The 17132-nt window shown below is 37.5% G+C and overlaps 2 protein-coding genes across 2 annotated transcripts; one reads left to right on the plus strand and one right to left on the minus strand.

The window, feature by feature from the left end:
- The first annotated feature begins 6002 nt into the window (after nucleotides 1-6002).
- LOC108808308 (endoglucanase 3) lies at nucleotides 6003-7699 on the plus strand. Its single transcript, XM_018580478.2, has 4 exons — nucleotides 6003-6222; nucleotides 6291-6944; nucleotides 7019-7130; nucleotides 7208-7699. The coding sequence occupies exons 1-4, from the start codon at nucleotides 6028-6030 to the stop codon at nucleotides 7696-7698; spliced, it is 1452 nt and encodes a 483-aa protein (XP_018435980.2). The 5' UTR covers nucleotides 6003-6027; the 3' UTR covers nucleotide 7699.
- Nucleotides 7700-14937: 7238 nt separating this feature from the next.
- On the minus strand, nucleotides 14938-16611 carry LOC108808309 (2-oxoglutarate and iron-dependent oxygenase domain-containing protein ICU11-like). The gene is made up of 8 exons (XM_018580479.2): nucleotides 16555-16611; nucleotides 16415-16453; nucleotides 16128-16304; nucleotides 15893-16043; nucleotides 15714-15803; nucleotides 15509-15633; nucleotides 15191-15309; nucleotides 14938-15034 (listed from the first exon to the last, which is right to left on the minus strand). Exons 1-8 carry the CDS (start codon nucleotides 16609-16611, stop codon nucleotides 14938-14940), a joined length of 855 nt encoding a protein of 284 aa, XP_018435981.1.
- Between the last annotated feature and the right edge of the window lie 521 nt (nucleotides 16612-17132).

The following is a 17132-nucleotide window of genomic DNA, read 5'->3' on the forward strand; positions in this document are numbered from 1 at the left end:
GAACTTATCATGCCAGTCTGCATTTCCTACTGCTCTGTCCAGACGACATCTTACGGTTACTCTCCCTGCTCTCTTACCAACCCATGATAGCATGTCTCCAGTGTATGGAAATTCTAGCATCCCACAGTCGCTCAGCATTTGCTTGAAAGGTAGAAATGAGCTATCAGTACGTTGTCTACCTCCTTCTTTTTCATTATGACCAGTAATCTCATTGAAATCTCCTATCATAAACCAAGGTCCAGTTCTTGTTGTTGAGAAACGCGTAAGACGTTCCCAAACTTGATCTCTTCGTTCTAGTACAGGATCCCCATAAACAAACGTCATAAAGACTTTTATTCCATCAATTACTGCCTCAATGTCAATCATTCTGTTATTTGAAAATAAAACATTAACTTGAAATTCATCCATAAAAAAAAGAGCTAAACCTCCGCTGAGACCAAGTGGCTCAACGGTAAACAAACGATCAAATCCTAAATCAGCCTGAATGTTTTGCAACAGCAGCTTCTTGTTCTTCGTTTCAGAAAGGAACACAAGTCCTGGGCGATGCTTCTGACACATCTCCGTAAGGCGTCGAACTGTGAGGTCGCTCCCTATCCCTCGACAGTTCCAACTGATTGTCTTCATGGGAAATGTTTTGATGAGTTTTTGGAACTCATCAAACCATTCACTTTAGACGAACCAGTACCCTTGTACCTTCCTGTATGCCTCCCACTCTCGCCCTCCCCATTAGATGGTAGCGACGGTGTAGTAGAACGGGGTCTAGGTGATCCACGACGAAGAAAAGAAAATTTCTTATTTTGAATACCCAATGGAGCATTCTTTTTGGAGGCCGACTTCCTACTTGTGGTCTTCTTTCTAGACACATCTTTTCCGGTTCTCTCCAGCTTCTCCTCTTGTTGCGCCCTAGAGTAATCTCCTTGTTCCATCTCTATGAGATCATCGCCCAATAAATCGTCCATCTCAACATCATCATCAAAATGAGTCGCTTCTGGCTCCACAAAAGAGTCGGAGATCTCCATACCATTTAACGCACCAATGATAACAGCATCCTTGGGAGGACTTGTATCCGGTGAATAAGTAAGAGATCGTGGGGCAATGTTCCGAATGGTAACATTGTCATGGGTTGAGGTCACAATCTTGCTTGCGATTTTCTTACTTGCAGATTCCACACGCCCAGAATTCTGAACTTCTACACGCATGATCTGTAGCGGTTCCGCATCATCAGGTCCATTTCCTCTTCTGATAGCTTGTATTCTTGATCCATGTTCATAAGGAACTATGTCTCGAGACTCAGATGTCATTGGCAACTGAACATGGTGTCTGCGCTTCTCTCGCCATTCCAACTCGTCCTTGCGATCATATGGACCATGACGGCTGTTTCGAGAGTTACGATCATCCCTTTTCCTCAATACTCTATCCTTATATGAAGGTCTTTGGTTGTAGTTGCGATTGTTATAGGATTCCTTCTCCTGATAAGATAACCTGTTCTGGTACCTCCTAGGAGAAACATTCATCCGAGAGCCAGCCTCTCTCAAACCACCTTGTATGGACCGAGACCTATCTGTGTCATTGCGCATCACTGGTCGTCGATCATCTTCCTCAAATGGTCTTTGAACCCGATCAAAAACCGCTGGACGAGGTTGCATTTGAGCTGGAGGTACACGTACAAGCTGCTGAACCTCCGTCTTCGTTGGACAGTACTCTTTCTCATGAGTTAAGAACCCACAAGTTGTGCAGTGTTTAAAGAGAAGGTCATACTTGATCTGAATTGTCACTTCTCCACCCTTAGACGCAACCTTCCTGCTGAATATTAGCGGTTTTCGTGTATCAACATCAATCAGCATCCGTCCCTCTTCCAGCTCCATGGTATCAACATGCCCCAAACGTTGCCCAATTCTTTTCAAATTGTCAACGATCCATAGGTGTAGCGGCATGCCGGTTATAGTCACCCAGAATGGAATGACCCAAGGATAAGCATCATGTATGATTGGTTCCCACCTTACGAGCACAAACATGCAGTAGTTAAAATGGAAAGGACCCTGTTGAAGTACATGTTTGATGTCCTCTTCACTGGTGAAGTTAAAAAGGAACTTCCCATTCCCAAGATCATTTGCCGTTACTCGATCCTGAACACCCCAACTGTTAGGCATGTAATGAATTAGCTTCTCTACATCTTGTTTCTTTGGATTAAGGATCTTCCCAATTAAAGACATTTTGAATTCTTTGATAGCTTGCTTCTCATCCTGATCAATGAGCTGAATAGGTTCATCATTATCCTCATAAAGGATTCCCTTTCCCTTGATATCTACCATATGAGTAGACGTGAATCTAGAAGACGATCCCATCTTAGAAATCTCTCAAGTCAGTACTCTGTTTTTCCGTACCAAAAACAGAGCAGAACAGAGGAAGACTCTGTTTTATAATTGAAACAACGTGTGTCAAAGGAGCAGCACGTCGGAGACAGGATAAACAACGATCGATCCAATATAGCCAATAAATATTATCGTCAGAGAACACCAATGAGAGAACGTGACGTAATTGAGACAGTGGAAGCTCTTTACGTCAGTTGGTGAATAGATCAGAGAGCGTAACAAAGGTTACTATGCTGATCTGAAAACGGAGACTTCACCGCGAGACAGATCGTTGGCGTGCCGGAGATGTGTCCTTGTGAATCCGTAGCGAGGCAAGGCGTTGCAGAGCTTTAGAGTGGCGGATACGCAATCGAGAGAGAGTGAATCACCGAGAGAGAGAACAAGAAGCGGGGAATGCTGATCACCGACAATGGTCGTGTTAATCAGTTTGGGATCAGAATTTCAAAGAAAATTCTGGATCTGAATCGCCTCCATGATCGCCCTCGAGAGCCCTAGGGTTTTCGCGTACGCACATCTAACGGATGTTTATTTATCTTGAGAATGTTGTTTTGTTACAAAGAAGATCAAATTTCAGTTATATTTTTTTTTTGACATCAAAAGGCTATTCTATTAATCAAATTTGAGATGGTCTGTGTAACTAGACCAGAATAGAACAACCAAAGTAGCATAACAATCTATGAAAGGTACGAGCAGTCCTAGCTAATGAGTCAGCTATCACATTTTCTTTTCTTGGTACATAGCAGATCTTGAAGTCTGAGTAGCACATCTTGATCGTCTGAATTATTTTCAATTCAGTTGAGAAACTTGGCCATGCTTGTGGTTCCGTCAGCATTGTAATCAGGTCTTTGCAATCTGTACCAAATCTCTGACAATCCAAGTGTTGCAGCATTGTTTTCATAGTCCATTTCGTCTTATGCCAAAGATTAAAAAAAGTTCTTCCAAATTTGATATATGAGACTCAGTCGGCTTTTGTGGCAGAGAGACAAATATCAGATAATGTGATGATAGCACAAGAATTGTTCCACGCTCTGCGAACTAAGCCGGGAGGAAGATCTAAGTGAATGGCCATAAAGACAGACATGAGTAAAGCGTATGATAGAATGGAATGGTCTTTTATAAAGGCAGTCATGAGGAAGATGGGCTTCTCTGAGGTATGAATTGAATGGATCATGAGATGTGTTACCTCAGTTAAGTACTAAGTTTTGATGAATGGAGAACCTAGAGGAAACATAGTTCCAGAGAGAGGTTTACGACAAGAAGATCATTTGTCTCCTTTTATATTTATTTTATGTACGGAAGCGCTCGTTGTATTAGAAATGGTAATATTTCTAATATAAACTAAATCAAATTAACAACATAATGATCTCTTTATTTTGGTTAAAGAGTATACCATAAATATCACACAATAACTTATAATAGATATTTACTTAAATAATAAGTAAATATCTATTATAAGTTATTTTATATTTATTGGTTATTTCGGGTTAACCCCTAGCTGCAACACCAAAAAAATTAACAAGACATGAGAAGAATATGCATCAAACATTCACCACAAACTCCATATAAAAGAATAGCTTACCAGGTGGTACACAAGTAGTGACATAGCGTCATGAAGTTCATATCTAGGCTTGTGGATTGAGATTCAAATCGGCAACATTCAAAAGATCATTCATGCTACGATTAATGGTAAATGTTGGAGAACATGGATGAGTTAGTTCTATTCTACAGGTATTTTTGCCTTTGTGACAGTCAAAATGGGCAAATATTGTTATATATTTTATCTAATACCTTGTTGTACTTTCTTTTCATGTACATAATATATTTTTTCAAGGGAGCAAATGATGCAGTCATACGTAGCAAAAAAAGGCCCCTCATGGTTGGATCCTCGGATTAGGCAAGAAGCATCAGGTACTACCTAACCTGGTCCAGTCGTCAAGGAGGAACCTGGTGAAGCGTCGGCTCTCTATGCAAGACGATGCTGGTTTTTATTTTTCATACTCTGTTATGGGCCTTGGGATCTTCTATGCTCCTATTGGTTGCATTTTCTATTTGTGTTTGGTTGCATTTTCTATGTGTTAAACTTTGCACCCTGTCGGTTTGACCGGGAAACTCATTTGAATTTATCAACGACAAAATATTTTTTTTTTCTTCTTCCATTCGATATATATTCCAGAAAACAAACAAATGTGGTATTTAAATCGTTGTGGATAATCCTTCTAATTTGATTCACTATTTTAATCACATTCTTTGCAAGAGATTATATGATTATAATCTTATCAATCAATTCAATTCTTGGACTTTGTTGTTTGTTGGCCCTCGACTAGTCTACACAAGTCTTCAAAAGGTTTTGAAGAAAAAAAAAGAAAAAAAAAAGGTTTTGTCCCCAATGATAAACCGATTAACACAAACATATTTGTCTTCGAATATTGCTAACGATTTTCGTTTGGTCTAAAATGTTTACTTGTATGTGGATACCAATAAACAATCATCAATGTTATGGGATCTCTCATTCGGATCACTATTACACGTGGAAGAGATTCAGCCGCGAATCTCCCAAATTGAGATTTTGATACCAATATCAAGAAATATTTATATAAAGATTCTTCGTGGCATGAGAGAAAAGGTGTTTATGTTTGCTTAACTTTGAATCTCAGCTCTATCAAGGTTTAAAGCCGTCTTTGACGCAAAACCCTTAATGTTTAGTTGAAACTAAAACCACTAAAAACAAGAGAGACGGATATTTTTATTTCATGTAGTAAGACAATAATTAAGAGATTAAAGGCATCATTTACGTGTTGATTACACATAAGTAAGCCCCGTAAACTCGGCGCCGTTATCTTGGCGCCATTTACGTTCCCCCTCTTCTTTTGTCTCTTTTTTAGAAATCTTAATCCCTAAAACCTAACCTAATTAAACTAAATATTACCTAACTAACCACCCTATTATCAAGTTTCAAGACATTTGTTTATCTATCTCAGACCGTACACTTTACGTAATGTCAAATATATAAAAAACACTTTACCATGGTAAAAGATAAGTATCTAATATCAAAACTCTTATACACAAGGTTAATGTCTATGTGTCTATATATATGTGGTAATTCGGAGTATAGATACCTCCTCATCTGTTTCAAATTATAAATTGTTTTTGCTAAAAACATACATACTGAGCCATTTTTAATCTTCAGCATTTAATTGAAAAAGACCAATGATATATTATGTTCAAATTTTTTTTTTTTTTACTTTTAAGTTAATCACACATTTTATATTGGATTCTGAAAAGAACTTAAATTGTGAAACAAAAAAAAAACACTTTACCATGCTTTAAATTTTGAAACTGAGAGAGTATGAATTAAAAAGATAATCTTTCCTACAATGGAAAGAAAACTCATGAGTTCTAGTAAATGTAATCGTATTCCATTTGTAAGTTCTACAAAATATTATATTAAAAGAAGGAGATCCAAAATGAAGGAACTAAGAGCAGTATTTTTTGGCAGTTAAGCTGACTTCCAAAAAGCCATATTCGTCGCTCTCAATCTTATCAACGCAATTTGCACTCTTTGGCTATATATACATGCTTATATTCATATGAACCATCAAGCCATACCTCCAAAGTGCTCTGAGCTTTTCTTTAGCCAAAGCCACTTTTACAAGAAATGGCTTCCCCTTTTTTCTTTGTTTTCCTTCTCTCTGGTCTTTTACTAGGGAACACCTATGCTGGTCCCAATTACAGAGAAGCACTCTCAAAGTCATTGCTCTTTTTCCAAGGTCAGCGGTCTGGTCGCCTCCCCGGTGACCAAAAACTCTCATGGAGGTTCAGCTCTGGCCTCTCTGATGGCTCCTCTGCTCATGTAAGACCCTCAGAACTATAGCCAGTAGCAGTAAAAGGGTAAAACATTAATAACTATATGAGTTGCAGGTGGACTTGACTGGAGGGTACTATGATGCTGGTGACAACGTGAAGTTCAATTTTCCAATGGCCTTCACCACCACCATGCTCTCCTGGAGCTCTTTGGAGTACGGTAAGAAGATGGGACCTGAACTCCAGAACGCCCGTGTGGCTATCCGTTGGGCCACGGACTATCTACTGAAATGCGCCAGAGCTACACCGGGGAAGCTTTACGTTGGAGTAGGAGACCCAAACGGTGATCACAAGTGCTGGGAACGTCCAGAAGATATGGACACTCCTCGCACAGTCTACTCTGTGTCAGCTTCAAACCCTGGCTCTGACGTAGCAGCTGAAACCGCTGCTGCTCTAGCGGCTAGCTCCATGGTTTTCAGGAAAGTTGATCCCAAGTACGCTCGCTTGCTCCTGGCTACAGCCAAGAAGGTAATGCAGTTTGCTATTCAGTACCGTGGCGCTTACAGTGATTCCCTTTCCTCTGCTGTTTGTCCTTTCTACTGCTCCTACTCTGGCTACAAGGACGAGCTTCTGTGGGGAGCGGCATGGTTGCATAGAGCAACTAACAATCAGTATTACATGAACTTCATTAAATCCTTGGGAGGTGGAGACCAGCCTGACATATTCAGTTGGGACAATAAGTATGCTGGTGCCTATGTTCTTCTCTCACGAGTATGTCTCTCAATGATTTAGAGTATATTGGCATAACTTGGTTCAATGATTCACAAACATATCTTCTTTCGCAGCGAGCAGTACTAAACAAAGACAACAACTTTGAGCTTTACAAGCAAGCAGCTGAGAATTTCATGTGTAGGATCCTTCCAAACTCTCCTTCATCTTCCACAAAGTACACTCAAGGTGACTTAAAACATACATGAGAATCAATAACAATTTATTACTGAAATATTTTAACCCTAGAAAACTGAAAAATTCAGGTGGCTTGATGTACAAGTTACCTCAGAGCAATCTGCAATACGTGACATCAATAACATTCTTGCTAACGACCTACGCTAAATACATGAAGTCAACGAAACACACATTCAGCTGCGGAAACTCCGTGATCGCTCCCAACGCTCTGATAAAACTGTCGAAGCGTCAGGTCGATTACATCCTCGGTGTGAATCCGATGAAAATGTCTTACATGGTTGGATTCGGGTCGAGTTTCCCCAAGAGAATCCACCACAGAGGATCTTCTCTTCCGAGCCGAGCAGTTCGTCCGAACACTCTGGGATGCAGCGGCGGATTCCAGTTTTTCCGCACCCCAAACCCTAACCCTAACATATTAACCGGAGCTATCGTGGGAGGACCGGATCGAAACGACCAGTATCCAGACCAGAGAGATGATTACAGCAGGTCTGAACCAGCCACTTACATTAATGCGGCATTTGTCGGACCCCTGGCGTATTTCATCGGAAAGTTACATTAAATTGCCGTGGTCTCGTCTCCGTTTTTATTGCTTTTCTTTTTAGTTTTACAAATTACAATTTGAAAAGTCGTTAGAGATCGGTTAGTCTAAGTCCTACCCGCGAAAAGCAGCTATCCGAATGTAAACATTAATGGGTTTTAGGTCCATGATTATTGGAACTGTTTAGAAAGCCCATTTTGGCTCTTGGCTAGTTAAAGAATTGGCAGACATAACTCAGAAGCAATTCATTTGATCCAGTGATCATCATCCATATCAAAAGATCAATAATGATTTAACGGGGGATGACTTCTTGAGATTTTATTCGTTGTTGGTTAAACCGAAAACCATATCATACCAACAAATTAGAAAATGACTATTTTATTCATTTTTAAAACGTATAAAGAAAATGAAAATATATTTAAACCAGTGATTTGACCAAAAGATTAACTAATGTTGATATGATTTTTTTTTTTTGATAACTCTAGTATCTGGACAGTCAAATTCCCAACTATCCCCCGAAAGGGGTCCAACATCCCAACGGAATGGATGTTAAATCCGTTGTGACCAAGGCTCGAATCCGGATGGCGGACAGTACAGCTGTACCTCCTTTACCACCAAGCTACGAGCGCTTGGTTATGTTGATATGATTTGATATAAAAAAACTTTTTTTTTGTAACTTAATATAAAAAACCTTGTGATGTAAATATATGTTGCATGCCCGAGTGATTCTTCTATTTCTTTGTGAGTTCACTATCGATACTTTTCCACCGACCTAAATGCCAGTCTCTTGTTCTCTATACTTCATATTTTGGCTTCTCTTGATTCCTCCTTGGTGCTTTCCAAGTTCCTACCAGCTTCACACCAAGCCCCCAAGTTCATATTTTTGCCCTCCGTTTATCTAATTCAAGCTCCAAAAATACATATATGCAACAAACTATTCTTTGACCTAAAATACTAATTGGAACTCAGTTATGAATGAAACTAATATTAAAAGACCCTAACATGGTCCCATGGACGACAAACGGTGGAAGCAACAACAATATAGATTTTGCATGCATGTATTCAATATTTATCTATTTAACCTTTAGTTTAATATTTTAAGAAATAATTTTTAAGTTTAAGAAAATCAAGAAACTGTAAAAGCCAACCATACAATCTCAGTATAGTGGTTAGAAATAAAACGATAAATATTAACGAACTAAACCAAACGATAAATATTAACTAACTAAACCAAACGATAAATATTATATACGAGAATACAGATATAATGCTCTGTAATTATTTTGTGTTTTTGTCTCACTATTTTTTTAAATTATAGAGAATATATATGTTGATGTTTTATGAGTTGTGATTGTTTAAAATCCTTTTTGGTGCCATTGAATTTCTTTTTCAGTCCACAAGTACATTACGTGTTTAATTTCAAATACAAATTTCTTAATTTGATTATTACTATAGAAAAGATTTTGTTCCAAAATCTACCTCTTATAAATAAAAATATGAAAAAATAATTTAATATACTAATTATCAATATGTGTATTGATTTTTTAGTTTATAAATATAATTTAAAATATGTATCTAATCTTTTATAAAAATAAAAATTAGAATTAAAAATTGTTAGGCATATTTATATTAGTCCAAAAATTACAGACTATCAACTGGTTGAAATTATTTTCTTTTATTACTATTAATTCACTCGAAGGATGCTATGAAGTTTACATTTGTGAGAAATCAATATATTCTTATGTTTTAAAGTCATAGTATGTAAAAATGAATAATGCATGGTTGGCAAAAAGAAGGGACAACTTTACAAAACTTCCTAATCTCGGCATCTTTGTCTTTGTTTATCGATCTAGCCGAAGAAATATCTTCTTTCACTACCTTATACCAAACCTGCTCTACCTTACTCTTTATTCCTCTGTCTGAACTCCTCGAAAACTGACCATGTCAAGAGATCCGGGTCGACAAACAAATCTCTAACACAAGCTCCACCAGTGTAAGAGAAGTTCTCTTTTTTTCGTATGACATCGAATCGCCATAGCGAATGTTCATCTTCACTGCACCATCAAAGTTACTGTAAACAAAAAACAGCAACTATGAGTGATTTTCAGAAGAAATAACAATTGTAAAAAACAAAAGGTGATCACCATGGCTTCTAACTCTTACCTTATCTTTGTATTCGTAAGTCACTGTCTCGCTGAGTCTACACTGTAATGACGAACATTCCGACAGAGAGAAGAGAAGCAATCAGTGTTTTGTCTTGTGAAAATCGATGAGAGGTGTTGGGGAAGTTAGGTTTTAGATTTGAGAGGAATAGAAGGGTAAACAAATCGACATCATTTAAGCTAGGTTAGTTTATTAACCATGGGTTAGTGCTAAACGGTATAAATTAACGATTATGTTACAGTTTTAACAGTTTTGATAATGGCGTTAAGGAGCCAAAGTAATATGGATACATGGGCTTTAGTAGAATTATTAAAAGAGCAAAAAAATTAGTTGTGTTTTTTATGATCATTTTTAAAAGTTGTGCATTAAGTTGGAAATAATAATTAAAGTTGTGTATTAATATGAAATTTTCCTTTTTTAAATTTTGAATTCTAATTTCATTCCTTCTCTCTCTTTAAGGTTTTGAATGTGAAGTGATTTAAAAGTGGTTCTCAAGTCAAGCGTATCGTCCAGCCCACAATCTTCCATTCATGATAACTACAAAATTTCTGGCAATTAAAAAATTATAATAATGAAAAAAAGAAATGAACCGCTTATGTTTCTTTTCTCTACATGAGAATTAAGTAGTTCTTTTCTGTTTACACTGTTTTGTTTTAAATTTAATTAGTTAGTTCATTTACTTCTATATCTACGTAATGTTAACATACATATAATTTAAAACCTTATAATTTAACATACACATAATTTAAAACCTTAATTAGTTAGTTCATTTACTTCTATATCTACTTAATGTTAACATGATTTTTCACTCATTTACTTACTTCATTTTATTATATCTTTAATAGTTTGAAGATTTCTACTTAAATGTTCACATACATATCATATAACTGGTACATGTATATTTTAGTTCACCGTATGTAATATTAATATCTTTCTATGTAAGACTAGATATAAACCCGTGCGTTGCACGAATTTTATTTGATATTTTAATTTCACAAACACATAAAAATAATGAAAATATATTTCCATATTAGTTCTTGGGGTTTTTAGTATATAAGTGGAATGTTTTCTTTCTGAGAAGTTTTTTAAAAAATTATGTGGACGATTATTGGCGTGAGAGTTTTGTCTCTAATAACTGTATTAAAAAGGCTAATCTCAAGTTTACTAGGGTTTCTTTCTGGATTCAATATTGCAGGAGAAAGAAGCTGAAACTCGGGAGTTTTTCGAAGAAGCAAAATCATTCGCAGAAATATGCGGGTCCAATGACGTTTTTTGCTAATATAAACGAAATGTTCGACATTGCCCTTTATGGAGTCCATGTTGGTCAATCAGACTTGCTGTTGGATTTAGTTCGGTCTCTTGGCCCGACAACATCATCAGGGTCTCATGTGAGACACAAGAACAAGCGGACCAAGCGTGGGAAGTGTTAAGGATACTAGAGATCCCTCTCTTTCAAGTCTGTAATATTCTCATATTCTTATGGAAACCTGTATAAATGTATAGCTCCTAGTATATGAGTCTTCTCTGTATATATTCGTGTTGTAGCCACTCTTCAGATTAATATATTGAACAATACCTTTATATGGTATCATAGCAGCCATAAAGTTTTTCTTCTCAGCCTCCTTCTTCTTATTTTCAATCGATCTATTGATCCTCCCCTTCCTCTCACTCTGGTTCTTCTTTGACAATGTCCACCACATCTGCTGAAACCATTGACGCTACATGCCCTCCTCAATGTTAACATGTCCAATGTTACCAAACTCTCTTCAAACAGTTTTCTTATGTGGAATATTCCGATTCAAGTTTTACTTGATTGTTATGGGCTCTCTGGTCATCTTGATGGTTCCACACCACCACCGGCTCCTACTGTCACCAACAATGAGGTCACCACACCAAATCCGGCTTTCACCACTTAGAGACGTCAAGATTGTTTGATATTCAGTTGGTGCCATTATGCCTACCATTCAGCCTATTTTATCAACTGAAAAAACGGCTGCTGATATTTGATCCATTCTCTCGTCTACATACACCAAACCTACAAGAGGCCATATCCAGCCGATCAAACTTCAAATCAAAGGCTGGACAAAAGGTACGAAGACCATTGATGAATATCTTCAAGGATTTGTTACTAGATTCGACCAACTTGCGTTTCTTGGGAAACCTACTAAGCATGAAGATCAATTTGGATATATTCTTAGCGGTATCCCAGAGGAGTACAAGTCAATTGCGGATCAGCTAGAGTGCCGTGACATCACACCTACAGTCACGGAGATCCATGGGAACCTTCTCAACAAAGAAGCTAGGCTCCTCACATCTTTGAAGGAAACTGTAGCTATCCCTGTCACCGCAAATGTTGCTGCCACACAGACACAAAATCATTGCCAGAATCAGAACCAGCGCACGCCTTGCAAAAATCAACAGTGGAACCACAATCGACAGACAAAGAACTTCAACAAAAACAACAGGTATCAAAAGGGGTCTCAAGACGGGTACCAGGGGCGCTGTCAACTCTGTGGAACTCAGGGTCATAGTGCGCGCAGGTGTCCTCAACTTGGCGGTCATGGTTCCTCTCCTGGCAGTGCTTCTATCAACAATGCATACCCTCCATGGCAGTCGCGTGCAAATCTTGCTCTTGGCTCGACTCAACAGAACAACTCGTGGTTTCTTGACAGCATGCAAATCATCATATGAAGAGTGATCTTGACAATCTCGCCTTGCACACACCATACAATGGCAATGGTGCTGTCCTCACAGGTGATGGCTCTCCTCTCCTGATAACGCACACTGGTTCACTATCCTTTCCTTCTTCCTCTAAACCATTATCTTTAAAGAATGTTCTCTGTGTTCCAAACATTCACAAGAACCTAATCTCAGTCTATTGATTGTGTAACGCTAACAAAGTCTCCGTTGAAATTTTTCCTGCTCACTCTCAGGTGAAGGATCTATCTTCGGGTGACCCATTGATCCACGGGAGAACCAATTATTAGTTGTACAAGTGGCCAGCCTCACCCTCCACCCATCAATCCTTTTTTGCATCCACAAAACCTACACATACTCTCAAAGACTGGCATGATCGTTAGGGCCATTCTTCGTTATCTACTTTAAAAGCTATTGTTAGTGTTGCACTCTTCTTCACAGTCTTTGCTGTGCCCATATTTTTCTATTAATAAATCCCACAAACTTCCTTTCTCTCAAACATCAATCACCTCAAACAAACCTATAAAATACATATTCATTGATGTCTGGATGTCGCATGTGATCTCTGTCGATAACTACAAATATTAAGTAGTCTTTGTCGACCCTTTTACTCGGTACTCGTGACTCTATCTGTTGAAAACAAAGTCACAAGTTCGAGATGTCTTCACTGCCTTCAAATCTCAGTTGGATAACAAATTCAACCTCAAAATCGGAACTTTGTACTCTGACAATGGTGGAGAGTACATAGCATTGAAATCCTTCTTATCTTCTGCTGGCATATCTCACCTAACATCTCCTCCGCACACAACTGAGCACAACAGAGTATCGGAATGCAAACATCTCCATATTGTTGAAACCAGACTGTCTCTCCTATCTCACGCTGGAATGCCTCGAAGCTACTCGACTTACGAGTTTTAAGCTGAAGTCTATTTCATCAATCATCTCCCGACACCGGTTCTGAATATGACACCTCCTTTCTCCAAGCTTTTTGTAACAAGCCCCAACTATGACAAACTGAAGATATTTGGTTGCGTATGCTTCCCCTGGCTTCGACCCTATACCAGCCACAAGCTCGACAATCACTCCACGCCATGTCTTCTTGGGCTACTCCACAACCTAGAGTGCTTATCTTTGTCTTCAACCGAGTTCAGGAAAAGATCTATGTCTCCAGACATGTTCAGTTTGATGAACAAGATTACCTCTTTCTTTAATCTTTTTCTCTCCAAGACAACTTCGAACTTCAATCCATTGGAAAAGATGAACTTTTGCACTATTTCGTCCCTCTCAGACCGCCACTCGTTGACTATACCTTGCCATCTCTGTGGAACCCAAAGATAACTTCTCCACTACCGGTGACATTGAAGTACTCCATCGACGGATTCGTTGATAGCGATACACAAACTGGTATGACTTCTAACTCTAATCTTCCTCCCTCTGATCCACAAACCCAAACAAGTCCAAATATCAAACACATATCCAAGCTATGTCTTCTCACAGCCTATAAACATCCAACACCCAAAACCAAAATCCTCAGGCCCAAACACAAAACCTGAACACAAATTCTAGGAACAAAGTGCAGATTATATTGGGTCAAAAAATTTCCAACGAACATTTGGACCAACAATATACCATAACACTTTATGGGCTCAAATAAGTATGCATAACGTATTAAAGAACAAAATTATTATATATAATATAATAATATATCATTGAAGATAGGAGCTTAGTACTCCAAGAAATATTCACCCAATTGCTTTGTCACTGCAACTAGGAGATCATGATTTTATACATTTTTTACTTAAAAATCTTTGAACAATTTCAAACCCTCTAAGAGAAACAGTCAACAAAATCAAATGTGAAATAATGATTTATGTTTTTTATTTTGTTTCACTTTAAGAATCGTACCTTTTACATCAATTCTAAAAATAACCTTATTTTTATTTTATTTTGCCAACTAAATACTACTTAGTCTCAACTTATTGTAGTTACTTACAAACTACCATTTTAAAATGGTAATTCAAATTTTTTCGAAGAAAAAAGCAATTCAGGAAATATAACAAGCAATTCAAATGGTATTTCACCTTTTTAAAAAGGTGTTAATACGTACAAACAAAGTGTTTCCATTGCCTCTACAGACATAGCCACTGAACTGATATAAACAAGATAGATGATTGTTTTTACATATAGTTTTTTTTGTTAAATATGTAAATTTATTTCATAGAAATAGCAATTGATGCAAGAGAACTAGAATCTAAAGGTGCTAAAGAAGCAAATCCATATCTTCGCTTCTCCTCTCTTCAGCAACTGAAAATTACCCAAAAGAGAATATAAACAACCACATGAGGAGAAAAAAGAAACTGCTTGCAATATATCATCTATAATGCAGCTTTGATATTACCTCTATTCTGGCCGCTTGCTATTGTGTCTATCAACTCTGCATTTTGCGCACCATCTTGGGAAATCTTTTCGAGAACTTGTAGTTGCTCGAAAAGTTGAGCTACATGAGAAAGACCACGAATAAATGAAATTCACACGAACTTAACTTACAACTTTTGATATACGGTTCATGAAACATATATGCAACTGCTGATGAAAATATCTAAACACTGATGTAGCTTAGTTAGACCATGAAAATCAGTGTGAAAGGCTTTACCTTCTACACCACATAATCAAGTTTGCTCGTATTCCACTAGTTATAGCTTTAGCACCATGGCGGTGACTTCCACGATGAAGAACGGCATGACCAGGTACGTTAGGGTAATCATAATGTTCCTACGGAAGAATTTATTTCTTTTAAAAGTAAATAAAACGAACTAAACCTCCTACGGAACAATTACGAAGAATCATGTGAGTACTAAATAAGCTGATCAGTTCTAAACTCACCATAAACATGGTGAACACATCCTCGTGGTTCACTGAACGTATTATTATAATAAATGACACAATGATTGCTTTAATGGAAGGTTATTACCTCTTCACCAATTTCTGAATCCATATGGTTAGCACATCTAACACCTCTAAAGTACAGCTCTCCACCAGAAAAATCTTTACCCAAGCAGACATTCAAAGTAACCTCTGAGTCATCCATATGGTACGCTAAAATTAACAAAGCAAATATTAGTCCAAACCTAACTAAGCAATGAAGAGCCCAGTGATAGGAGCTTCCCAGTACTTACCAACATGATCAGTTTCTCTATATTCTCCATACTCAACAACATAGCCATGGTGAGAATCTAAACCGGATCCACACACTTCCGGGAACAGAACTGACAGAATATAAAAACAAAACCCTTGAGCACACATACATATTTCACAACGATACCCAAAATGTATGATTACAAGTAGAATGATAAACCTTGAGATATAGGACTTATGAAGTCCTCAAGCAACTTTTGGAGCATGCTTTCAAAGCCAAAATCATCAAGAACAACACCAAATGTATTCAACGTACCGGGTCTCCTTATTAAGGATTTCGAATCGTGGGCCCATTTCTCAATATGTAAAACCTGAGAAAACATTAGAATCTGACAGACAAGAATAGCCTATTGCCAAAACACACACAGAACCAATAACTTTAACTCAATTCATACCTCTTCTAGTAACATTTCACAAAATTTTGGCTGGAGCATCTCAAAAGTGTAAATCCCAGGAGCGGATTGAACCATTATGCTTTTCAAGTTCTCCTCCGAATTTGGAGTTACAGCTTTAAGAAACGAAGGCACGAAGAAACTAGCTGGGTCAAGAGAATAGATCTCTCCATGCAGACGCTGAAAAATCAGATGGACATAAACAAATAAAAGATTCAGTCAAACAAATTGAGATAAGATGCGCGCGTTTGCCTAATTAGATTTACAGAAGAAGAAAAACAAAACCTCACCTGGTAAGAAGACAAGACCCTCTCCTTGTACTCCTGAATCTGTTCCCACGAAGAAATGAGGTACAAACTCAAACTCAGTTTCAAGAAACGGAAGGTCGAGCTAACAAGAAGATCTAATTAAAGCGGAGGGAAATTGTTACCTGGATCTGCTCATCACTTTCAAGCGACGCTTGCGGTTGCTGTTGATCGAGAGCCATAGATCTAAGCCGACTTAGGGGTAATGTACGAATGTTGGTTCAGGTTAGAAAAACGATGGTCTTTTAAGTTTTATGTTTGATGCATGAATGATATGACGATGGTTAGGAGGGTTAGGGCTTTGCATTTATAGAACATCCATCCCCCAAGTAAACAAATTTGGGGTCACTTACATTTTAAGAAACCTTGACTAGTTTTTGGGTAACTATAGGAACTTATAGTACTTGGTCAAGTCAAATGTTTGACTACAAAATGTAATCTTTTCTAAATAGTAATTTATTATATGCATCCAAAAACATTATATACTTTTACGAGTCATATAAATTGCGATCTTTTCATGTACTTATATAAATAGATCTCTTTCATGGTCAAGTACCGGTCATCAAACCAGATCTTAGAAATATAAAATCTTGGTTTGTTTGTTTATTTATTTTTTATTTATTTAGTTGACTATATATTTCAATTACATCAAAACAAATTTTATAAATTATATTTTATTTATATAATATGATATCTAAAATAC

The sequence above is a fragment of the Raphanus sativus genome, chromosome 6 (genome assembly GCF_000801105.2).
Source record: "Raphanus sativus cultivar WK10039 chromosome 6, ASM80110v3, whole genome shotgun sequence".
Lineage (NCBI taxonomy): Eukaryota > Viridiplantae > Streptophyta > Magnoliopsida > Brassicales > Brassicaceae > Raphanus > Raphanus sativus.

Coding starts and splice junctions, on each gene's coding strand:
- LOC108808309 (XM_018580479.2), bottom strand. CDS start 16,611: ATGGCTCTCGATCAACAGCAACCGCAAGCGTCGCTTGAAAGTGATGAG. Junction 16,305..16,414: donor GGGTCTTGTCTTCTTACCAG/GTGAGGTTTTGT, acceptor CTGATTTTTCAG/CGTCTGCATGGAGAGATCTA. Junction 15,804..15,892: donor CATAAGTCCTATATCTCAAG/GTTTATCATTCT, acceptor ATATTCTGTCAG/TTCTGTTCCCGGAAGTGTGT.
- LOC108808308 (XM_018580478.2), top strand. CDS start 6,028: ATGGCTTCCCCTTTTTTCTTTGTTTTCCTTCTCTCTGGTCTTTTACTA. Junction 6,223..6,290: donor CTGATGGCTCCTCTGCTCAT/GTAAGACCCTCA, acceptor TATGAGTTGCAG/GTGGACTTGACTGGAGGGTA. Junction 7,131..7,207: donor TTCCACAAAGTACACTCAAG/GTGACTTAAAAC, acceptor TGAAAAATTCAG/GTGGCTTGATGTACAAGTTA.